Genomic DNA, 23,985 nt, shown 5'->3' with positions numbered 1-23,985 from the left:
CGCTTTCAAAGCACCCTTCACCACTATATGAGTTGGGTCATATTTAGATACAAGTGACAGAACCCCAAATCAAATGTGCTTGAGCCCAAAGGGGAACTGATTGGCTTACCTAACTGGAAAGTCCAGGTGTAGAGCTTAGCTTGGGCCCAGTGGGACCTAGGTGCTCAAGCAATGGCATCAAGCATGCATCTATTTCTCTCCACTCTCTTTCTATGTTTACATCCTTCTCAGGAAAGTTTTCCCCAAGTGGTGGCCTGGATGACCCCACAGCTCCTGCCTTTATATCCTCCCATCCATCCCCAGACGAAAGGGAATCTCAATTCTTTCCCAATAGTTCTAGCAAAAAACAAAACAAAAAACACACGAATAACTCGTTTGGACTCATTTTGAGTGTCCATCAGTGAACCAATCCAGGTGGCTATGTCTGGGGGAGGGGATATGTGTTCAGCCATCTAATATCCCCCTTTCTTTGGCACTAACACCCAGATTTCCTCAGGGGAGTCCCCGCACCCCATGGATGCCATCTTGGTGGGCCTCTCCCCCCAAATCCATAATGGGCAGGTTTCCAGCCTGGCCATTCAGACTCTTTGGAGTCTTGGGCTCAGTGGTACAAAGACACACACAGGACTATAGCATCTTGCTTTGGTGAGGATGGGGTCTGTCTGAGCTTTGCCCATATCCTTCTAACCCTGTTTCTAGGTTACCTGGAGGACAGTTCTGTCACTTGCAACCACAGACTCCTGGTGGCCCAACCTGAGTCACACACTCCATCCAGGTGTGTGTGGTGTATGATAGAGGCCTAGCCCCATCTAAACATGAACTGGGAGTCGGGGAGATTCCCCAAAGGAAACTTGGAATGCTTTTGTAGAAACTGGGCAGACACCCTGACACAACCAGTTAAAACTCTTCAAGGACTCCCCACTTCCCAGATGAGGCCCCATGTCCTTAATACAGCTTCCAAAACTGAGTGGCTGGGCCTCACTGTCCCTAGCTCCAGCCCCTCCCTTCTCTACCCTGCATTCAGCCACCTAAACCATTAGAGGCCTTCAACCATTTGTCTCGTTCCTCTTTCTAGACACAAGTTACTCCTGTGTCTTGGAGGGCACTAATAACCCGGACACCCTCATGGCCAAGGGACCTCCCTTCTTGGCATTTTGCCCCACCCCCACCTGCACCCCCATGGCAGTCCAGGTCTGCCAGCCCTAGCATCATCTCTTCCACGGTACTGATCACACTGGGTCCCACTGTTTCCACGTCTGCCTCCCTACGAGACTGAGCTCCAAGCTGGCAGGAGCCTCATCTCCATCTGGGTCCCCAGCTCCCAGCACAGAGCTGGGTGGGGAGGAGATAAGCTTAGGCAAGGCTCACTGGGAGTTGAATTGTGGGAGTTTCTTATGCCAAGGAGCCACTATGCTGAGCTTTAAGGTGAGCTTTACCCTAGCTAAGTTCCCTGCAGGCATCTCTAGCCCAAAGGGGAGATTGGCAAGAAGGTCTAGGACTCACCAGAAGGCAGAATGCCTCAGGAAGTCAGATATCCACCTGGAACTCACTCACAGTCACAGGGCTGGGCACTGGCCTCTGCATACTAGTACCTACACACAGCCCCCCACTGGAACCTGGGGCAGAGGAACAAATGCACCTCTGGCCCTGACATCACACCTATGGACAGGATCGAGCTTCTCTACCCTGCATGGCTCAATCACTAGCTGGAAGACCTTGGGAAAGGCCCCCTCTTCCCACCATTTCCTTCAAGTTGATCGAAGCACAGCAGCTACTCCGCGCACCAAGGGCTGGGCGGGCAGAGGTTCCTTCTGTTAAGCTGGGGCTTGGAGCCTTCTGGCTGCTCCTGAGGTAGTGGTCGGCTTGGTGCCCACCAGCTTCAGTAAATTCTCACAGCCACCCAGCAAGGCCGTGGTTATTATACCCTTTTCCAGACAAGGGAAGGGCCTCATGCAAAGCCACACAACTTGAAAATGGGCCCTTGAAGCCAGAACTATCCAACTGCAAAGTGAGGTGGCATGCTCAGCCCAAGGGCAAGGAACAGGGCATTCCTGGGGGACTGGGGACACTGGGAGGCTACGGAGCAGGGAAGGTTCTGCAAGGCCGGGGACAGACTTGTGGTGGACAAGCTCTGACCTCTGAGTCTTTGGAAGATGGTCAAACTGCCTGGAATGCTCTCTCCAAACCCCCTCTAGTCCCCTGGCAAGTATGTCTCCTTCAAGGCCTGGCTCAACTTTTATCTTCAGAGAAGCCTCCCTGATGTCCAGGTGGCTTGTCCCCACGCACCCCTGCCACAGCCTTCTTCCCAGTGCCACCACTGTCTACGTCTTTGCCCACCCACATCTCATGCTTCAAGGGCAAAACAGAAGGACAAGTCTAATGCATGTGTGCTGACCCAGAGTCAGGCACACAGGAGACACCCAGGTAAGACGGACCTGGTTGCCACACAACCCCAGGCCACTCCAAGTCCACAATGGCTGCGAGGCTACCTCAGCCTTGGTGGGGAAGCTGCCAGCTGGGCCTGCCTTGCTAGCCCAGCAGACAGACCCACATCCCAATTGGTACCTGAGGCTTCTTCCCACAGGTCTTGTCCTATTGAGGAAGCTGAGAAGCCCTGAGCCTGAAGACTCACAGAGGCCTGGCTGCTGGAAAGGTCACCCTAAGATTAGGTCTGGGGATCCTGGGCCTTGCTGGAAGGACAGCCCTGCCAGGCCCATCTCCAATCCCTCTCCACTTTCCCACAGGACCAAGGAAGCAGGTAGATCACCGGAGCACCCAAGCAAGAAAGAGGCAAGCAGGGGCCATGGGCCAGGTTTGTGCTCGGACTGTATTTACATGGAGACACATGGCAGCTTACACTGGACAAAATGAGTAATAAAAATTGGCTTTAAATATGGAAAAACCAGGGCCCTGTAATCCCATGTGGCCCTAGCACTGGGACTAGGATGGCCATCACAGTCTGTGAAGGGCCTGGGGAGCAGGCAGACAGTCTCACCCTACCCCCTTCTCATGTGCATACACACACACACACATACGCACACATGCACACACCCCACAGGCACATACAGGAAGGGTGGAGTATTGCTGGGCGTGTGTCTATCGTTAGGAGGGGAGGTGGAATGTTCGAGGGTTGGCCAGGGGCACCCCCCCATGGCCTAGGCTGGGGCATTTCTGAAAGAAGTGTCTTCAGGGCAGGGCCCAGCGTAAGGGAGGCACCCTGGGAGCCGGAAGGCAGAGGCAGACCCATGTGGGACAGCCTGGGCAGTGGACTATGTGTCCCAGGGTCAGCCCAATCTCTGGTCACACTTTGGCACAGGCCTAGTGGAGCAGAGGCCCCCATCTAACTCTGACAAGCGTTGAGAAGGGACAGCAGTGGGCCCCGAAATGGGATGGCTGCGCCCAGAGCAGCAGGGACAGGCACGGTTCTCACTCTGAGGTCTGCAGTGACGAGCACAGTGCTGGAGCATGGTGGCCTGGCCTGGCCAGAACTGGGCCTGAGGGGCCTTGAGTTTGGCAGCAGCTCCTCTGCCAGCCCCCGACTCTCCCAGGCCAGGACTCGCTGCCCCAGGGAGCTGAGGCTGGGGTGCCAGGCCTGGGTTGGGTATTAACACTCTGGTTGCTATATACATTCATACACATACATAAATACAGAAAGCCCCGAGCTCCGCAGAGAAGAGCTGACGGGACGCACCTTGTCCCAGGGACAGCCCAGGCCTTGCCAGACTCAGCCAGGCCAGGGGCTGAGGGGCAGAGGGCACTGGGGACAACTCAGGCTGTGTTCCCCCAGCCACAACTCAGGTGGACAATGGGGAAGACCACTGTGCAAAACTGTAAACAGCGCTCAAAGTAGCTGCTACCGCCAAGTGCCGATGGGGGCCTCAGGCTCAGGGCTAGAGGCGGGTGGGGAGCTCAAGGTGGGTGGGGAACTCGAGACGGGTGGGGAGCTCTTCCTCACTGTCACTGCAGTTCCCGCAGCAATCCTGGAGGGGTGGGGAAGACACGGGGAGAGAGGCAGAGCAAGCTCCATTAGCCACTAGAGACACCAGAGGTCCCGGTCCTGCCAGGCGGGGTCATAGCTCTGGCCAAAGTGGCTGGGCATCAGTGCAGAGGCTGCCAGCAGCAGACAGCAGGAAAGGCACTAGGTCTCAGGTTCCACCTAGGCAAGGCCTCCTTCTAGCCCCTTTCCCCTGGGGCGGTGGAGGCAGGGCAGGGGAAACAGGGTAGCTAAGCAAGGCTAGCAGCTTCAAGGTACCAGGGTGTGGGGAACAGAGCAGGAGGGGAGGGGGAGCGGGCACCAGACTTCTTTCACCCACATCTTGCCTCTGCCATGGAAGGGCTGCCTGTGGCTCCCCAAGGCCGGGCAGCAAGGCCAACCTACGGGGAGCCCACACTGCTCACCTCTGGAAAGAGAAAAGAGGCCATGAGCCCAGCCAGGGGCAAGGGAAAGGCGGGAGTGAGGCAGGAGTCCCTGGGCACAGCTGGAGGAGGCCTACTCCCAGCGCATGCGGGCACCAGCTCTGCCTCCCACCCACCGTCCCCTGGAGCCAGGCTGCTGGGGTACCTGGCGGCTGAAGAGTCTCTGCAGCAGGCCCTTCTTAGGAGGTGCAGGTGGCTGGCCCTTCCAGTCCAGGTCTGGGGGGACCGCACCATCCAGCCCGAAGACATTCAGTTCCTGGAAGCACTCGGTCTCCACCATCTGCCATGGAACAGACTGGTTGGGGGAGCTGCCCCCAGGGCCAGCCCTGGGAGCCCACCCCCTGGCTGGACAGGCCCCACCTCGTTCTGCCAGGGGATGGGCACGCTGCCTGTGGCAAACTTCTGGTAGAAGTCTTGGTCGGTGGGCTCCAGCTCCACACCTTTAACCGTGGAGAACTGTTCAATGTCCAGAACATCCTTGCAGTAAATGGCCTGGGGCTGGGGTGACAGAGGCAGTGGTCAAAGAGGATCATCCCCTCTCCCCCCAAAACATGGGAAGGCAGCTGAGCCTAAGTCTTGGCCTGGTCCTGCCCTCCTGACACCTGCAGCTCTCAGGTATGGAGTCAGAAACACAGTGCCCAAGTGCAATTCTCCCACCTCATCATCCCTCAGCCCAGGGGCTGCCTCCATGGCTGAATGAGGCTGCATAAAGGCCAGGCTTGTCTAGGGGTAGCTGGGGAATCATTGCTAGCCAGTCCATATGGTGCCTTTGTAGAATCAGTAAAGGTGCTCTCTGCATGTGCACACAGCCGTGTGGGTGAATGGCTTGGGGAGGTGAGGGCAGGAGGAACCTCAGCTGGCCCCCTCAGTGAGGCCCCCTGTGCAGGACTCAGCATGGACTGAGTCCTCTGACCTGCGGTGTCCAGCAGTTTGCTCCAGTCCCTTCTCCCACTTCACAGCCAACCAGGGGATCAGTATAATTCTCCCAACTAGGCCCCCTGCTGGGAGCCCACTTCAGCTCCAGAAGACCATTTTCTATTTTATCTTTATATTGCTTTCTAAAATCCTGCTTTTAAGGATATCAATTAAAATAATGCTATCACGCAAAGGATATGAGCAGACATTTCACCAAAGAAAACATTCAGGTGGCTAACAGACACATAAGGAAATGCTTACGATTACTAGCTGTTAGAGAAATGCAAATCAAAACTACAGTGAGATACTATCTCACCCCACATTACTGGCACGAATCAAAAAAACAGAAAATAACAAATGTTGGAAAGGTTGTGGGGGGATGGAACTCTTAGACACTGCTGGTGGGAATGCAAAATGGTACAACCATTTTGGAAAACAATAGGCGCTTCTTTAAAAAGCTAGAAATAGAAATACCATACGATCCAGCAATCCCTCTCTTAGGCATATATCCTAGAGAAATAAGAGCCGCCATACAAATAGACCTATGCACACCCATGTTCACTGCAGTACCATCCACAATACCAAAAAGATGGAAACAACCTAAGTGCCCGTCAACAGATGAATGGATAAACTATAGTACATACACACAATGGAACACTACCCACGATAAAGAACAATGATGAATCTGTGAAACATCTAACAACATGGATGAAGCCGGACAGAATTATGCTGAGTGAAATAAGTCAGTCACAAAAGGACAAATACTGTATGAGACCACTATTATAAAAACACATGAAAATGTTTCCACATAGAAAGAAACAATCTTTGATGGTTATGAGCGAGGGGAAGGGTAGGGAGGGAAAAACACTAACTAGATAGTAGGTTAAGTAGTAACTTGGGTAAAGGGTGAGGCAGTGCACAATATTGGGGAAATCAGCACAACTTGACCAGGGCAAGGTCTAAGAAGCTTCACAGACACATCCAAACATTCTGAGAGACCGAGTTACTGGGCTGAGGACTGGGGACCATGGTCTCGGGGGACACCAAGCTCAACTGGCATAACATAGTCTATAAAGAAAATGGTCTACATCCAATCGTGGTGAGTAGCAACTGGGGCCTTAAAAGCCTGCGGGTAGCCATCTAAGATACATCTACTGGTCCCATCCCAGCTGGAGCAAAGGAGAATGACGACCAAAGGCACAAGGGAAAGGTTATTTCAAACGACTAATGGACCACACCTACCACAACCTCCACCAGACTGAGCCCAGAACAACTAGGTGGTACCAAGTTATCACCACTGACTGCTCTGGAAGGGATCACAATAGAGGGTCCCGGACAGAGCAGGAGAAAAATGTAGAACAAAACTCAAATCCATACACACACGCACACACAAAAAGACCAGGCTTGCTGGTCTGACAGAGACTGGAGAAACTCCAAGAGTATGACCCCTGACCACCCTTTTAAGTCAGTACTGACGTCACTACTGAAGTTCACTGTTCAGCCAAAGATTTAACAGGTCTATAGGGCCAATAATAACACACAATAGTTCAATCATGTATACAACAAGGCAGGAAGGGACAGGAAAACTGGACAAATGGAAACAGGGAACCAAGGGTGGAGAAGGGGAGAGTGTTGACACATCGCGAGATTGGCAACCAATGTCACAAAACAATTTGTGCATTAACTGTTTAATGAGAAACTAATTTGCTCTGTAAACTTTCACCTAAATCACAATTTAAAAAAATGATGTCATATTCAATGGTGCAGCCAATTTGGCAAATAATCTGGCAGTGCCTCAAAAAGTTTTAAACATAGAGTTACCATTATGATCCAGCAATTCCACTCCTAAGTACATACCCAAGAGAAGTGAAAACATCCATCCACACAACCAATATTGTACATCAATGTTCACAATAGCACTATTCATAACAGCCAGAAAGTGGAAACAGTCCAAATACCCACCAACTGATGAATGGATGGGAGTCCCTGGGTGGTGAAAATGGTTAACAAGCTTGGCTGCTAATTGAAAGACTGGGAGTTTAAGTTCACCCAGAGGTACCTCGGAAGAAAGGCCTGGCACTCTACTTCCAAAAAATCAGTCATTAAAACCCTAAGGAGCACAATTCTATCTGACATACATGGGATCACCATAAGCCAAAGTCTTGATGGTAACTGGTTTGGTTTTGGATGAATGAATAAACAAAATGTGGATATTCATACAATAGAATATTACTCAACCATAAAAAGCAACAAAGTACTGACACATGTTACAACATGGATAAACCTTGAAAACAGTGTGCGACGTGAAAGGAGCCACACACGAAAGGCCACAGATGGTGTAATTCTGTTTACTTGAAATACCCAGAAAAGGCAAATCCATGGCGACTGAAAGTGGATTAGTAGTTGCCTAGGGCTGGGAGGGCAGGAAAAGGGAGTTTGGGGAACGATGGCTAAAGGGTACAGGGTTTCTTTTTGGAGTGATGAAAATGCTCTAAAATTGTGGTGATGCTGTACAACTCTGAATATGCTAAAAGCTACTAAATTGTACACTTTTAATGTAGGGTGTGAATGTATACCTCAATAAAGCTACTAAGAAAAAAAATTATCATCACACTTGCTTTTCATTTGCTGCGTCTAAAAAGTTGACCGCCAGGGCACTGGTTCTATCTCTGACTTTGAACACCAGAGGTCATGGATTTACCTCGAGGTTCAGGGAGATGATAGGGGTGTGAGGGGGGTGTAACAGTAAGTAGCAGCTGCCACCTTGGGACAGCAGTGGGGACAGGCTCACTCAGTTCAATTGCTAGCCCTGGACACTGGGCCAGTCACCTAAGCCCACGATGATGGCTACCCTGCAGGGTTCTGGTGAGGCCTACAGAAGATGGTCACTCTGAGGCAGCAGTCCCCTAACCAGTTTTCCAGTCTGCCCTCCACACCTCACATTCCTGCTCAACATCTTCAATGGCCCCATCACACTTAGGGACCAGAATCCCCGCCGACCTTCCAGGGCCCTGCCTCCTGTTAGGCTTTCCTGCCCCATGTGCTCGGCACCAGCCACACTGGCCTCCTCACTGCTGTCCATCGCACAAGGCTGGGGCCTGCCCCAGGGCCTCGATGCTTGCTGCTCCTTCCACCCAAAAGCCTCACACTCTACATCTTGGATCGGCTCTCTCCTTCATGTATTTTTAGGCTGCTGTTTAACCCTTAGCTCCTCAGAGACTACCCTGCCTAAAAATGCCTCCAGCCACACCCTTCCTCTCTTATTGTTGTTTTTAGTTGCTGTCAAGTTGACCCCGACTCATGGCAATCCCATGTGTGCAGACAGAGCTGCACCATAGGGTTTTCAAAGCTGTGACCTTTCGGAAGCAGACCACCAGGTCTGTCTTCCAAGGCACCGCTGAGTGTGCTCGAACCTCCAACCTTTAGCTGAGTGCTTAACTATTTGCGCCATTCGGGGACGCCTTCCTATTTTCTTAGCCTGTTTTATTTTTCTTTGTCACACTGAACATTACCTGAAATTGCTTTCTGCTGAAAGGTTTATTTTTTTTGCTGTGTCCCCACTAGAACATAAGCTCCATGAGGGCTGGACTTGGTCCTGCTGACCTTAGCATCTCAAAGGCCCAGCACATGTGGCATTTTTATTTGTTGAGTATATAAACAAACGTGTATGGTTGACACCCATCAACCTGGCCTGCCCATCACCTTCCTGGCCGCCTCCTCAGTGTTTCTGGTGAACTATCAGTTACAGAATGGTGGTTAAATGATAGAACTCTTACTTTCCATGCGGGAGACCCAGGTTTGATTCCCACCAATGCACTTCATATGCAGCCACCACCCATCTGTCAGTGGAGGTCTGCTTGTTGCTATGACATTGAACAGGTTTTAGTAGAGCTTCCAGACTATGACACACTAAGAAAAAAGGCCTGGTGATCTACTTCCAGAAACCAGCCAGTGAAAGCCCTTTGGATCAGACAGAACACGGTCCAATCCACAACCGATCACGGGGAGGGTGCAGTCACAGGACCTAGTCCTCTTACACACAGCGCAGGTAAGGGAAAGCACATGCCCTAACCTTGGCCAGTCAGAGCCTTCCCTATGACTTTATACAGGGAAGCCTGCATTCAGTGGGAGGGACACAGTCAACAGGCTGAAGCAGAGCAGGGAGATGGAGTGTGTTGGCAATCTGGCATGAAGCCCTGATGTTGGCCCTAGTCTGGGACTTTCTGGCCAAATGAACCAAAAGCTCCATGCTGGGCTTAAGGAAGTTTGGGTTGGGTTTCTGTCACTTGGAACCCAATGACTGGAGGATGTACCTGCTTGCAGGGTGCCTGGCCCACTGTGGGAGGATTCCACCCACAGACAGGTGGTCAGCATTGCTGGGGGTAAGCAGCCCCTGTTCTACCAGCCCAACAGCCCTCCGCCCTGCTGGCAATAGCATCTTGGTTTTCCTTTGGGGAACAGACCTGTCCCGTTGGTAGCGGTCCCAGGTGTGGCCAGCGAGGCCCACGGCCCCTGGACAGAATCAGCTGGTCTTTGGGGAGGTGGGGGGTCATCTGAGCAATCAGACAATAAGCATCAGCCTAGGGCTTCTTTTAGCATTACTGAGGTCCCTGGGAGGTGCGGTTGCTTAAGCACTGGGACAGTAACCGAAAGTTTGATAGTTCGAAGCCACCCAGAGGCACCTCGGAAACAAGGCCTAGTAATCTGAAAGGTCACAGCCTTGAAAACCACTATGGAATCGACTCCATGGCAACTGGTTAATCCTAACCAAACCAGTTGCCATTGAGTAGACTCCTGTTAACCCTATCCTGGGCTTTTCACTTCTGGGAGTGTCAGTGAATTATCTTTTAAATTTTGGCTAGGTTATTTGATTGGGTTTTCTACCACTCGCACTGAATGTGTCCTAACTGTTCCTCCAAGATCCCCCACCCATATGGCTCACCCTGCTCCTGGGGGTACTCACATCAGGCTTAAAGGGTGGCTCCAGCATGCCAGCTCCCAGCCGCTTGAAGTTCAGCTTCTTGAAGAGGGGGTGCTCCTTCACTTCTCGGGCACTGCCCCCGCGACACCCCAGGCGCTCAGCAGGGTCTTTGCAGAGAAGCTGTGGCAGGGCTGGGGTGGTCAGGGTGCCTGCAGGCAGGTGGGTGGGCGGGTGGGGTGCCTCACCCCAGCCCTGCCACCCAGCCCCTAATGGGTTGCCGTACCTGGGAGCAGAGTGAGCGGGCCTGCAAGGAAAAGCGGTCGGAGTACTCCTCGGGTACCTCCTTCACGAGCCGCTCCACTTCCTCCCGCTTGATCTTCTTCTTCCTTTGCTGAAAGGGCGACTGGCCCGCGATCATCTCGTACAGGAGGCAGCCGAGCGCCCACCAGTCTGGGCTAAACGTGTACCGTTCGTTCTTCACCACCTCCGGAGCTGGTGGGGAGGCACAGAAGTTAGGGCAGGGTGGAAGCCGGAGCGGGGTGGGGAAGAGCCCTTGGGCCCACAATGTCTAACAAATGTTAAGTCAGGGGGTCCCAAACTTAAGCACCCATCAGCCGGTGGGTACCACTAAGTGTCTTGGTGGGGACTGTGGCTAACAGGAGAGCACAGGACCCATCCAAGGGCGCTGATGCAGCCTGCAGGGAGGACAACGCCCAGTACCCCCTCTTCTGATTTTTTAAAAAAGGTCAGAAATCACTACTTTCAATGTGAAATGGCCTGATTAAATGCTGGCAAACAATTCAAACTGTTCTTCAGAACAATTTGATTTAAACACAAATGTAGGCCAAATTGGGCCCATGTAGCTAGCAGTATACAACGTCTGGATTTACTATCTAAGGAAGAAAAAAAACTAACGCTTGCTGAATACCCGCTACATGCCAGGGGAGGCATGTGGGAATTTTCTCCTCTACTACCTCTTTTCATCTTCAAGGCGAGCCTGGTAGGCAGGCTGGATCATCATTTTACCATCGAGGAAAGTGAGGGTAAGTGAAGTGGAGGGTCTGGCCCAGGGCCATACAACAAGCTGTAGAGCTGCAGAGCCTGGCTCCCCGTGCTACGTCATGGGGTCCCCGTGTGGAAAATGTATCTCAAGGGCAACATGAGGGCACCTCTTGGCCCTTCCACTGGCCCCCACCATGGACAGATGTTCCAACTCTGAGAATGGGCAATTCGGGGCAGAGAGGGCCAGGGGTCCAAGTTTGAGCCCCTCCTCAGCATTCACAGTAGCCACTGCCAGGCCTCGCCAATAGTAGGCATTTCACAATGAATGAACGATGCTGGATTTCCAAGTGGTGGGGTCCTGGCTGAGTCCTTATCTCCTAATCTATATAACGGTAGAATAGGAGCACCCCAGAGGCAGGGCCAGGATTGGCCAGGTTGCTGGGCCTCCTCCCAGACCCTGAACCCCTGCTCCACCAACGTTTACTCCCCTCCTTCTTGCCCACAGGCAGCCAGTGACCAAAAACACCTTTGGGCTGTACCAAGCCTAGTTTTTTCTATTCCCTGAGCCACCAGAGAGTCCCAAACAGCAGTAAGTGGGACCAGGCTCTGGATGATAAGCCAGGGACCCAGGAGGCTGGTGGACTGGGCAGAGAGAGACTCACCCATGTAGCCCACGGTGCCCACGCGGCCTTTGATGGTCTGGCCCTCGGGCACGTGCACAGCCAGCCCCAGGTCGGAGATGCGAATGTGACCTGTATGTGGTGCAACAGCAGGGGCCATTACAAGACCAGGCCGCCCACCTCACCCCACACCCTTAGCGGCACCCCCACCCACCGTGGTCATCCAGCAGGATGTTTTCGGGCTTCAGGTCCCTGTGGGAGAGAAGGGCAGGGTCAGAGGCTGCTCACTGTGCCAGGGAGCCAGCTGGGGCCACCCCTACCAAGCTCTTTTACCTCCTGGGATTGCAGGTGGAGTGAGGTGCAGGGCCCATTTGCTAACAGAGTGACAATGGATAACTCAATCCTCCCCTTACCTGCAGGAGCCCCATCCCAAGGGAGCAGATGAGGGACCTACAGAGCCAGAACTCTCTAGGCAAGTGGAAGACACTCCCATCCAGGAGGGGAACTCCCTGGACACTGCCACAGCCTTGCTCGCTCCTGGTGCAAAACACCCTCCCTCCCCTTTGGGGGCTGACTCTATCTTTCCTCGTCTGTCAAATGGGACTACTCATCCACCCCTCCTGGGGCTTAGTGAGGCTCCAGTGAAATAACAGCAATAGCAACTGTGCCTGGTGCTGATGCTGCTGAACGGGGACAATCCACTGCTGAGCCTGACCGGGGGGTGGGCTCTGGGCCAGGAACCTCACCGCACTACCTCACTCAGTCCCTACAACAACCTGCGAGGGAGGAACAATGGGAATTATCATCTCAGCTTCCCAGACAAGGAAATGGTGCTGGGAGCAGGGAGCTGACTGGCCCAGGGTCACACAGAGAGGGGTGACAAAGCCAGGATTCACACACGGGCCAGTCAGAATAATACAAGTTGGTCTACTAGGAGGAATGTGCCAAGCCTGAGCCCGGCAGGGCGCAGATAGACTTGTGGCCTCACACAGCGGCCCAACACCCCAGCATCCTTGCACAGGCTGAGCCCAACCGGCGGGTGCCCATGCCTTCCACACCTGTACACGATGCGCTCCCGGTGCAGGTCCTCTAGGCCACAGCAGATCTCAGCGGCATAGAAGACAGCCCGTGCCTCAGGGAAGCCTGCCTGGCCCATGTGATAGATGTGGAACTTGAGGTCGCCCCCATTCATCAGCGTCAGCACCAGGCAGAGGGCATCCTTGGTCTCGTAGGCATAGGCCAGGCTCACCTGTGGCCAGGGGAACCCAAGCCTGAAGCAGGGGTTACAGACCTGCCTGGTGGCAGGGCTGGCACCAGCCACCCCATATAGCCTTCTCAGTGCTACTTCTGGGGCCCAGCTGCTTCAAGGCCTGTGTCAACACCCCAAGCCTACCCTTCCCAGGCATCATGGATGACAGGGTGGGATTGGAGGGAGGGTACCCTCTTGGAGGGCAGGAAGAGACTTGAGTCTGGCGGACAGGACTGAGAGGAAAGGCAAGGTCTCCTTTCTGTACTTACTACAAACCTACTGTTCACTTTCTCCAGGATCTGCTTCTCGTTGAGTGCCATGGCCTCGCCTTTCCGCTTCTTGATCCGCTTTTTCTCCAGCTTCTTGCAGGCATACATCTTGCCTGTTGCCCGCACCTGGCAGGCGCACACCTGTGGCCAGGACAGAAGTGGGCAAATAGGTGCCTAACGTGCCATGCCCTTCCTGGAGTGCAGGGCTCTGAGAGGGCCAGGGCTGGTCCAGGGCTGCACCCTACCGCCTGACCCTCTGCACTCTGCCTGGGGCTCTGGCCTGGCCACTCACCTCCCCAAAGCCGCCTTTGCCCAGTACTCGGTACTGCCTGAAGGTGTTTTTGGTCACGGGCTGCCTGTGTGCAAGAAGCAGAGAAGTAAACGTTGGCAGAGCAGGGGTCCAAGGTCAGGGAGGAGGCTTAGCAACCCAGCTAATCTTGGCCCCGCCTCTGGGGAGTTCACCTTTCCAGCCATTTCCACTGCAGGAAACGGTTGAAGTAGATGCTGTCGAGGTAGTCTGCAAAAGGGGCCATGCTCAGGTACTCGTGGGTCAGCCTGTTGGGAGAAGGACCGGCACACTGGTCAGCCCCACACCCCAGGCTCCTGAAAGGTGCCTGCTAAGCCTAGAGGTACCATCCTTGGCTGACCCTCGCATGCACCCATGGATGAGGGATGAACAAACCCCGTGCTGCAACTGAGGATTCTACAGAGAGGGGAGGCAGTCTATCGCGGTCATAAGGCAGGGGCAGGGCCAGGCCAGGCTCCCACCAGAGGCCCCTCTGGGCACAATTCCATCCTGTGGGCAGCAAGGGTCTTACCGGGTGAGTTCCTGGAAGAGGTCTTTGCAGGGCCCCTGCTCCAGCTGCTGGGCACAATTTGTCACTAGCTGCCGGGGAACCTCAGGGATGAGGTCAGGACCCTGGGGATAGACCACAGACAGGTCAGTGCATGGACCCAGATGCCAGAGATCTCAGGCCTGTGCTGGTGTGGCTGCAGACCAGTGATGTGTCAGCCCACCTGGTTACTGAACCCCATCCTGCCAACCCCCTGGAGGCAGGGTGCTACAGAGCTGCTCCCAGGCTCACCTAGCCCAGAGCTGTGCTCCTCTTCCCCCACCCCTGGGGCTCCATGCCCGCGGTGTGCCTGGAGGAGCCTGGAACAGCTCCAGGCCACTCTTTGCCCAGGCTGTGGTCGATCCTCGCTCCAGCGAGGAGCTCTGCCCACAGCCGTCATTCCTCCATCACCATTCACTCACTGTGTGGCTCAGGAAATTCTGCATTAGCCGCCGCCCACATGCTTTCCGTTTCTCATCAGGGGTCACTTCATACTCGGCCTGCAGGCAGGAGGAAGGGGGAGAATCTCGGGGTTTGGGCTGAGCAACAGGTGGGGGGTACCAGCAATGAGGCCTGGGACCTTCATGGGTACACCACCCCTGGGGCCAAGCCAAGCCCACTCACCACCCCATCCAGAAAGGCGATGCAGCGTGTCAGCTCTGGGCGTGTCTCACAGAACTCACGGAACAGCAGGCGCCCTATGGGCTGCCGCTCACACAGGCTATGGTAGTCACGCTCTGTGGGCAGAAGAGGGAGCTGCTGGGTTCACAGGCTGGAGCCTGCCAGCCAGGCAGCCCAGCTCACACCACCAAGCCCTGGTTCCAACAGCTTCCAGAACACCTTCAGAACCCTCACAACAAGCCTCAAGTGGGCACTATTGTTATCCTATCATGACCTGGAATCTGAGGACCAGAAATGTTAAATGACTAGCCCAAGTGACAGCCAGGAATCTGGCTCCAAAGCCCTGGATTCCGTCAGTCCCTGCTGCCTCCTGGTTCACACCACAGCATACATCATAATGCTGGAGCTGGGTGCACTCTGAGAGGTTCTGGCCCTGCCCAGGCCTGGCCCACACCTGCTGCCTGCCTGGCAAAAGTGCGGGAGGAAGCTGTGGCTTCCGGTGAGCTCGTAGCTGGGCTTCCTTCCCGGGCAGTGGGAGCAGCCACAGGTATGCTCCTTGACCACGTGCTGTCCATCAAAGGGGGACCTGGGCAGCCTTGGGAGCTGCTCAGACCTGGGACCTCAGCCTAGATAAGCATGAAGTGGGGTCCTGGCTCTTCTGTCCTCTCTCAGAAGTGACCCTTTCACACTGCCCAGGCTGGGGACCTCTGGTCAAGGCTTTGCTGGCCTGAGTACAAGCCTGGGATTCCCAACACAGGCGGGCTGTGGACTAGCCTCTGCCCCCATCACTCCCTCAGTCCCAGGGCCCTGCCCACCCTAAGTCTAGCTGCTCCTTCCTCTGCTTCTCTCAGACAACCCAAACTCATCCCCTCACATGGGCCTGTCTCTGCCTTCCACCCATCGCAAGCCCAGGAACTAAAACCAGGGTCGGCAGTGCAGCTTCAATCTTCGAGCTCACCCGACCCCCTGCTCCTCTGCCCCAGCAGGACCCCTTGGTGTCCGCCCACGCCTCACCGAGGCTGAGCCGCAGCTCTTCACACTGGCTGATGTGGGGGAACTGCAGCATCTGCCGCCATTTCTTGCTTTTGCCTTTGCGATTCCCGCCACCACCTGTGGGAGCATAGAGGGGCTGTGTCTGGAGTCATGCCACCACTGTGCCTCACCTTAGCAAATCCTATCCTGGGTTGCAACTCTGACCTTCCTGCCATATGCTTCAAACCTGTCCTTGCTGGGGACCAGGACACACACGGACCCTCCTGCTAGCGGCTCCCAGGCTGGGAGAGTCAGAAGACAGTAAGGCCTCTGGGGGGCTCCCGCAGCTTCTGCAAGGGTCTGCTTCCTACTGGGTGGGAGTTTCCCAGATGAAGAAAGTGGAGAAAGGCACCAGGAGTGGTGGGAACTGTGTAAGTCTGAGCCCAGACAGGAGAGATTCCAGGGCATTTGGGACATGTCTGAGAGATGCCAAGAGCAGCGGCAGCCTGGGCCACCAGGAAGGCTCCCAAGCATCTATCACAGGTCCCCACATCAGAGATATTGGAGGTTTGAGGAAGGCTTGAAGGGCAGCACAGCCAGGTGGTGGCAAGAGGGCTGGCACTCGGGGGTCCCCTCACCTACACATGAGGGCTTTCCTGGCCTGGATACCTGCCTGATTCTACCTAGCTGACTCACCACCTGTAGCAGTAGCTCAAATGCCTACAGAGCCACATAGCTATGGCAAATGTGGGCCACACGTCAGACAAAAGGGAGTGGTGGGGAGTGTGGTACACTAGGGCAGTGTGCCCCTTCTAACAGGGGCAGCTGCAACACAACTCCAGCTGATTGGTGCACTGTTGGCAGGCAAGAATGCTGGCTCGGCATGGCCAGGTCTTCTGATTTTTCAAAAGAAGCCAGAAATCCAGATTGTTATATGAAATACTGGTGCCGATTTTATTTACCAAAACAAACAAAAACAACAGCACCACTACAGTTAAATAAATAAAACATGTCAGAGAGCCAGATCTGGCCAGGGACCACTAGGTTGAGATGGTGGAAGGGCCTGAGCCTTGTCTCACAGACCTGGGTTTGAGTCTCCAATTCACTCTTTAGACCCATCTCTTACCCTCTATGAACCTGGATTTATCCGTGTGTACTTTGGGTCCAAATCTACCTCCAGAGGTGGTGAGGACAAAACTGGAGATTCTGTGTCCAGCAGCCACTAGGGCCATGGCAAGAGGCTGGCCTAGCTCCACCAACTAAGGGGCAACCTCAGGCAAGCACATTCCCTTGCCTGGCCTCAGTTTCCTCTCTGTTCTTGCCAGCTGGCTTCCCATCTGGCCTAGGTGAAGGCAGGTGGTGTGGGGGAGGGGGTAGGGCTGGGTCCCTCCCTGGGCTTCCTGGAGGAGGAAGTCTTGCAGGGCACCCATTGGGAAACCTGTGAGTGGCTCTCCTGCAGCCTGCTGCACCCGGCATACGCTGCAGCCATTGCTTCACTGTGAGTGAGCAACAAACTCCCCCCCTCACCATGGGCAAGGCCTCTCCAGAAGGGGAACTCCTCCCCACCCCCGCAGGTCCCTCACCCAGCCCTCCATCTGCCTGCCTCCCCCCACCAGTTACTTCCTCCTCCCCCTCCTCCCAGCCACATCAAGGCAGCAGCCAAGAGTCACATGCAAATACCCTGTCCTGGAGCTGCCATCAAGTCAGTGGGGCTCCCCACCCCACCTACTCAGCCCTCTCCCTGTACCTCTGGGTGCCTGGGAAAGGAAGAAGGACTGAGCAAGGACACACACCCCAGTGCTGCCCCCCTTCAGCAACTCTGCCCATTTGGGCTCAAGGTCATGAGAAAATGAGACCCTGAAGTGAGGAATCCATCTGCTCAAGATCACAGAGGCTGGAAGTGACAGAGACAGGATTTGAATCTAGCTCCCCAGAAAGCTACAGCCCAAACTCCTCCCCTGCCCCCCCAAACATGCTGGGCATCTATTAGGTGCCAACAGTATACATACTCCAAGGATTCCCAAACCACTTTCCGGTCTCTGGATCGCTTGGGAAGCTGGTAAAGGCCCTGGCCCCAAGCTGTTAGCCAGCTCATGGGTGATTCCGATGCAGCCACCATTTCAACCTGGTGGCCCCTGGCCAGATCTGGCTCTCTGACATGATTTATTTATTTATTTGGTTACAGTGGGATTTTTGTTTTGTTTTGGTAAATAAAATCAGCACCAGTATTCCATGGGCAGGGTTCAGGACTTGGTGACAATCAGGATTTCCTTTAATCTTCATGTCCCACTCCCAACCATTCTACAAAGAGATACTGAAGATCAGAAAGACTTGTCTAAAGCCATATAGCTGGGAAGGGGCACAGCGAGGTCTGGTAAGTGTTCTCAGTGGATGTACCAGTCTCTGGCAGGGCCATAAACCCCGTGCCTTACCCGCAGCCTGATGAAGCCTGTCCAATGACGCCCACACTCTCTAGCCAGGCAAGGCAGTGCCCTCAGCAGGCCTGAGGCCTGAATGGCTAGAGCCCTTCAGGTCTGGCCCAGCTCTCCCCACCCCTCCTCCCTGGCTAGCTGGATGACAAGGCAGAACAGAATCGGCAGATGCCCCCAGAGGCTGGGAGGAAGGCCTAGCCCCAGGGCTTGATAAGGGACAGGAGATAAGCGGGGCTCTGGGCACTGAGGACCCAGCCTCCTATGCCCATTTCCAGGCAGCACACCCCAGAGATCCACGAACTTGGGTGAGCCGGAGGACCAGAGGCTGCACCGAGTTGGGCGTCCCTCTGGGCTTCCTACAGACTGTGTTGGGGACATTCTGTGCCTAGGACTGGGTCAGCCATGGACCCTCTGGGTAACACAGGGCTAGTCCCTGGTCTGAGCCTCAGTTGCCCATTGCAAAATGGGGAAGAAATGTGGAGCAGATGACTCTTAAAACCTGGACGCCCAGCAAACTGTGGACAAGCTGTCATGACTGTCCACCCTGGAGTTTCAAAAAAAGGGTCTTGCTCACTGCTGGGCCCTCAGTACCCTGGACAGGGCAGGGCACAAAGTGGGTGCTTGGTGATTGTTACTAGGTGGGCTATGGCAGGGAAGCAGCAGACTGACTACAGGACAGTGAGGACCAGGCCTGATGGTCCTTGTCGGCTAGAACCTTCACAGAGCAGGTGACTGAAAACAGCTGGGGTAGGGAGCCACGAGGGGCTCAGTACACACACTGGGCTCACCAGACTGGCTCCCACCTTGGCAGGTCCAGTGCAGCCCACCCTACATGCTCTCTTCCTTCAAAGCCCACTTCCCACTTATTTCTGTGCCTGTTTGTCCCATTCACCTCTGTCCCACGTACTGAGGTACCCGGCAAGTTGCAGTCGTGTTGGCAGCATATATGACCAGGAGTTTCCCCAACTGGAGTGGGCTGTGCTAAGCACAGGCTGCTTTCATTCATTCTCCAAGCCTTTCCCCAGCACCAACTTTGGGCTGGTTCAGGCTGGGCGGGCGCCCGGGACTGGGCCGAGCACGTGTGGGCTCCCCTCCCTAGGTCATCTTCACACCTCTCATCTGGGAGAGGGCTCGAAGGGTCGGGTCCCACCCTCCCCACTTCCTTCCTCTCTCCTTCCCTCACCCCCTGCCCCCCCGCCCCGCCTCGAGGGCGGCGGCCTGACCCCCGCCCCTTCCTGGGCCCCGGATCCCGGGGCAGGTGCGGAGGAGTACGACCGGCCGGAAGGGCTTGTCTCTGCGCGGGGCGCCGGGCGCGGGATGCGGGCCGCTGAGCCCGCTGCTCTAGGGGGCCGTTTGGCTGGAGCGCACCGCGGAGCTGGGAGGCCGAGTGCCCGCCGCTCCCTGCACCCTGGCCCGTCGGATCGCCCGGTCGCTCACCTTCCCGGGCCTTGAGTAGCACCGTGTTTGCTACGATGTTCTCGAGCTCCATGGGCTGCGGCGCCGCGGGGCCCGCCGGGCCGCGCAGCCGGCCGGGATCGCGCACTGGAGCCGGGGCCGGATGGCGATCGGCGCGGCTCGGCTCGGCTCGCAGTGACCGCGCCGCGGCCTCCCCGGCCTCCCCGGCCGCCGCCGCCCGCCGCGCACTCTCCGCCCCCTCCCGGGAGCCACCCCGGCGCCGGCCCGCCCCGCTCCGCCTCTGTTTACTTTACTTTGCCAATAAGCGAGCCGGTGGTCCCCGCGCCGTTTTCCCATTGGGTTGCCTTTTCATCATTCCCCGCCCCCCAAGTCAGGGATTCGCTCAAAGGCGCAACGGGGGTGGGATTAATTACGTCACCTCTCCCTGGTTGGTCTGAGGGCGGGTTTCAGCCCCTAGGTTCGAATTTCTGGGCCTTCGTAGGATACAGTGCTGCCAATTAGGGGCTAGCGGCTCCTCTCAGCGGGGGACAAAACGGAGGCGGTGTCCTCTGGGTCACGCCCAGGAGGCCAAATGGTTGATTGGATAAAGGAAGCGTCAGCCATTCTCAGGAATACATTCTGATTGGGCTATCGTTGGGGGTGTGGCCATGTGGGGGTGGCCCGGGCGGCTCTGGTGCATCTACCGCTTTTCTAGGGGTTTGTTGGAGATGCGGTGTATATCCCGCTCTCCTGCAAGCCGTATTGCTTTGGGTCGGCCCATCCTGGAGGGCGCGCATCGGGAGCGAGGAGCGTCCCCCTGGAGACCGGCGGACCCCCCAGAGCCTCCCCGGCTCTCCAGAGGCTCCCGGGCCTCCAGCCGGAACGCCTCGGCACCCCCGCCCCGCCCCCACAGCCGGATGTTGTGATTTCTCCCCACCCACACGGCCTCGCCTGCCCTTGGCCTCTCCTGCCTTATAAGGCTGCACTATCACGCCTAGACGTTAGGAGAACTCACGCCCATTATACAGGTGGGGATCTGAGGCACCGGAGGCTGGCTCGAAGCTGAAGACTAGGAGGAAAACAAGGCCGAAATTTTACAGCTAGTCAACACCTTCTTGCTCAGCCCATTCTCTCCACCCCAACTTTACAAAGCAGGAAACAGAGGCTTACCCAAACTCCGCGAGTAAGGCAGAGCCAGGCTTCTCTGCGCCTTGTTCATTCATTTATCCTGAAATACCTACAGAGCACTCACTTCGTGTCAGGCACCAAGCCAGGTGCTGGAATTACAGTGGTGTCCGCAAGATAGCCAGGCTGCCTGCATGCTCGCTAGAAGCGGGGGTGGGGCGAGGGGGATGGGTAAAGATAATAATCCTGTAGCTAAATAAAGGAGATGGCTTCAGACAGTGATAAGTACTACTAATACAATGAAATAAAGAGTGAGTGAGAATGGGCTCAGAGTGTGACATTTGAGCAGAGACCTGAATGATGGAAAGGACCCAATCATGCAAAATTCTAGGGAAACAGAGTTCCAGGCAGAGGAAACAGCAAGTGCAAGGCTCAAAGCCTAGGATAAGTTTGGTGCATTCAGTGAACAGGAAGAAGGCCTGTGTAGCTTTAAGGTTGAGTGATACAATGAGAAACAAGGTGCAAGGGCACGAGATAATGGAATGCTTTGTAGGCTATAAACCGCAACCCCCCCAAAAAACAAACCAATTGCTTACGAGTCAGTTCTGACTCATGGCGACCCCACGTGTGTGAGAGTAGAACTGTGCTCCTTAGGGTTTTCCTTGGCTGATTTTTTAGAAGTAGATTGCCAGGCCTTTCTTCCTAGGCACCTTTGGGTGGGCTCAAGCCACTAACCTTTTAGTTAGCAACTGAGTGCATTAACTGTTTGCATCATCTAGGGACTCCTTGTAGACCATAACAAGGAGTCGTTTTATTTTGTTTTTTGTTTTTTCCCCTAAATGAAACGTGAAGCCTTTGAAAGGATGATTTCTACTTTTAAAAGGTTGCTTTGGCTGGTGGACCTTTAGGGGGCCAAGAGTGTTAGCCAAAAGAGCAGTTGGGAGGCTACAGAAGAATTCCAGGAGAAAGATGACCTTGGCTGGGACTAAGGTGGTGGCAGTGAAGATGGAGAAAAGTGGGTGGGTCTAGGAACATTTGGGAGTAAAGATAAATATCTTGAAAGAGGGAAACCCAGTGGCCAGTGGAACAAAGAACTTGAGGTGGGGGTGAGGGTCAGTGAAGGTTGTTGTATCTCAAGGTGAGACCTGACAGTTAAGTGGGAATGTGCTGGTTTCAGAGATTCCTGGAGCTGGAGGGAAAGGGCCTTCTGGGCAAAGACCCATAGAGGAAGGAGGTAAGGGCAGAGCATCAGGCTAGATTTTAAGGTGCAAGTTGGGGTCGAGAAATGAGGCTGAGGCCTTAGGAGGAGTCTGGATCAGGGAGGTCCTTGGAAGCCAGGCAAGCAGTTAAGGCTTCATTCTGAGGGTAGTGGAGGGCCATGGAGGGGCTTTTAAGCTGGAGAGTAGTATGGTCCGATTTGCTTGGACGGTGGGCTCTGTGGTGCACTATGGAGGACAGGCTAGGGCAACGGGTAGGGGGGAAAGAGGGGCCGAGGCCCACTTGTGGATACCCGTTGTTTTGTCACTGCATCTGAATACCCCTCCCATTTAGTTGGATTCCTACAAGATGCAGAGGCCTCTGCCTTCCACCAGAGCAATCCCAGAGGGGCGGCAGTATTTCCTCTCCCAGGTCTCTGGTAGCTGGAGCACATTTCCAGTGTTTCCAACCAGGTCTTTGAATACAGAGCAAGTGATCAACACGAGACATGGAGGGCACCATTTAGAATTCACTGTGGAGGCAGTAGATTGGAAGACAGTCAAATTGGCTAATCAAAGCCAGGTCTTTCCTAAAAAGAAACAAAAAAAAAGTCATCTAGTTGATTCCAACTCATAGTGACCCTATAGGATAGAGTAGAACCATCCTGTAGAGTTTCTGAGGAGCGCCTGGTGAATTTGAACTGCTAACTCTTTGGTTAGCAGCCGTAGCACTTAACTACTATGCCACCAGGGTTTTCAGGCCCTTCTGACGGAAGGGAGTTCAGCAAGCATCCCAGGAGCTGTCTGATCTGTTCTTTGTTGGCCTAAGTGACCCAGAACTAGCTTCGTTGTTTGCAACCAAGCATCCTGACTAAGACAGGCAGATGTTTTATGAGGAACTGTCAGAGAGGGGAATGGTACTGCCCTTGCTGGGGTAGTGGCCAGGCTGTGCTTTCACCTGGACAGGGTGAGAGCTATCATGGAACTGGAACGAGCAGGACATGGCCATTGATCTGGGGTGACAAGGGGAAGGTGTCCTGCATAACTCTCAGGTCTGACTCTTCAAACCGTTCTCCACCCACTGCCAAAGTGATCTTTTTTAAAAAAGAAATCAGCCACCAACCATCTGAGATATGCACTTGTAGAAATTTGTCCTACAAATATAGTTGCTTCCAGGTAAAATGAGAAACGTTCAAGGTTATTCATTGCAGCATTGTCTGAAAAGGTAGAATATACAAATCTTCCTTAGTAGGGACTGGGTAATAAAATTTGTTCCTTTCTTACACAGGAATACTATGCAGCTGTTTTTAAAAAAGGGAGTCCCTGAGTGGCATAAACAAAAGGTTGATGGGTGGAGTCTACCCACAGGCATCTCAGAAGAAGGGCCTGGTGATCTACTTCCGGAAAAAAAATTAGCCCTGGAAAACCTTACGAACCACAGTTCTACTGTGACACACATGGGGTATCCACGGGTCAGAATCAACTCCATGGCAACGGGGTTGAATTTTTTGGTTTGGTTTTTAAACAAAAAAAGAGTTGGGAGGGAGCTCTTCAGTACTGATATAAATGATCTCCAAGATATATTGTTAAATGAAAAAAAGCAAGGTACAAACCAGGTATAAGCTTTGCTACCATTTGTGTAAAAGGGTCAGGATAAGGTAGGCTAAATTATCCTGCAGTAACAATCCCCAAATTTCAGTGACTTAAAACAACAAAAGTTTATTTCTCATGTATACCACAGGTCTAACCCAGGTTGCTGGGAGGTGACAGGGACTCTACTCATGGTAATCACTCAGGGATCCAGGGTGACAGGGGCTCTATCTCAACTTGTGCTTCTGTGAGGGCAGAGAGAGTAAAAGGAAATGTGGTAAGTTGTATAACAGCCCTTTAAAGCTTGCACCTGAAAGTGACACAACTCACTTCTGCTCTCGTGTCACTGGTCAAAGAAAACCATGTGGCCACACTATAAATGATTTGGGGCGGGGGTACAACACTACTGTAAACCAAAAAACCAAACCA

At 54.2% G+C, this 23,985-nt stretch overlaps 1 protein-coding gene across 4 annotated transcripts; it reads right to left on the bottom strand.

The window, feature by feature from the left end:
• Nucleotides 1-2,808: 2,808 nt before the first annotated feature.
• GRK6 (G protein-coupled receptor kinase 6) lies at nt 2,809-19,877 on the bottom strand. 4 transcript variants are annotated; one of them, XM_049874406.1, is made up of 16 exons: nt 19,688-19,877; nt 15,861-15,956; nt 14,850-14,962; nt 14,648-14,725; nt 14,211-14,311; nt 13,855-13,947; nt 13,685-13,748; nt 13,393-13,533; nt 12,933-13,123; nt 12,089-12,126; nt 11,917-12,006; nt 10,536-10,744; nt 10,295-10,432; nt 4,777-4,914; nt 4,562-4,696; nt 2,809-3,980 (listed from the first exon to the last, which is right to left on the bottom strand). In XM_049874406.1, exons 1-16 carry the CDS (start codon nt 19,737-19,739, stop codon nt 3,891-3,893), a joined length of 1,767 nt encoding a protein of 588 aa, XP_049730363.1. In that variant the 5' UTR covers nt 19,740-19,877; the 3' UTR covers nt 2,809-3,890. The 4 variants fall into 4 exon arrangements, with proteins under 4 accessions (XP_049730363.1, XP_049730362.1, XP_049730365.1 ...); XM_049874405.1 differs by having other exon boundaries at nt 12,933-13,145; nt 13,400-13,533; XM_049874408.1 differs by lacking the exon at nt 15,861-15,956.
• Nucleotides 19,878-23,985: the final 4,108 nt, after the last annotated feature.

Source organism: Elephas maximus, chromosome 2 (assembly GCF_024166365.1).
Source record: "Elephas maximus indicus isolate mEleMax1 chromosome 2, mEleMax1 primary haplotype, whole genome shotgun sequence".
Taxonomy (NCBI): domain Eukaryota; kingdom Metazoa; phylum Chordata; class Mammalia; order Proboscidea; family Elephantidae; genus Elephas; species Elephas maximus.
The sequence above is the reverse complement of the archived record's forward strand: the minus strand, read 5'-3'. Positions and strand labels throughout refer to the sequence as shown.

Coding starts and splice junctions, on each gene's coding strand:
- GRK6 (XM_049874405.1), bottom strand. CDS start 19,739: ATGGAGCTCGAGAACATCGTAGCAAACACGGTGCTACTCAAGGCCCGG. Junction 15,957..19,687: donor GCTACTCAAGGCCCGGGAAG/GTGAGCGACCGG, acceptor ATGCTCCCACAG/GTGGTGGCGGGAATCGCAAA. Junction 14,963..15,860: donor AGAGCTGCGGCTCAGCCTCG/GTGAGGCGTGGG, acceptor TTCTGCCCACAG/AGCGTGACTACCATAGCCTG.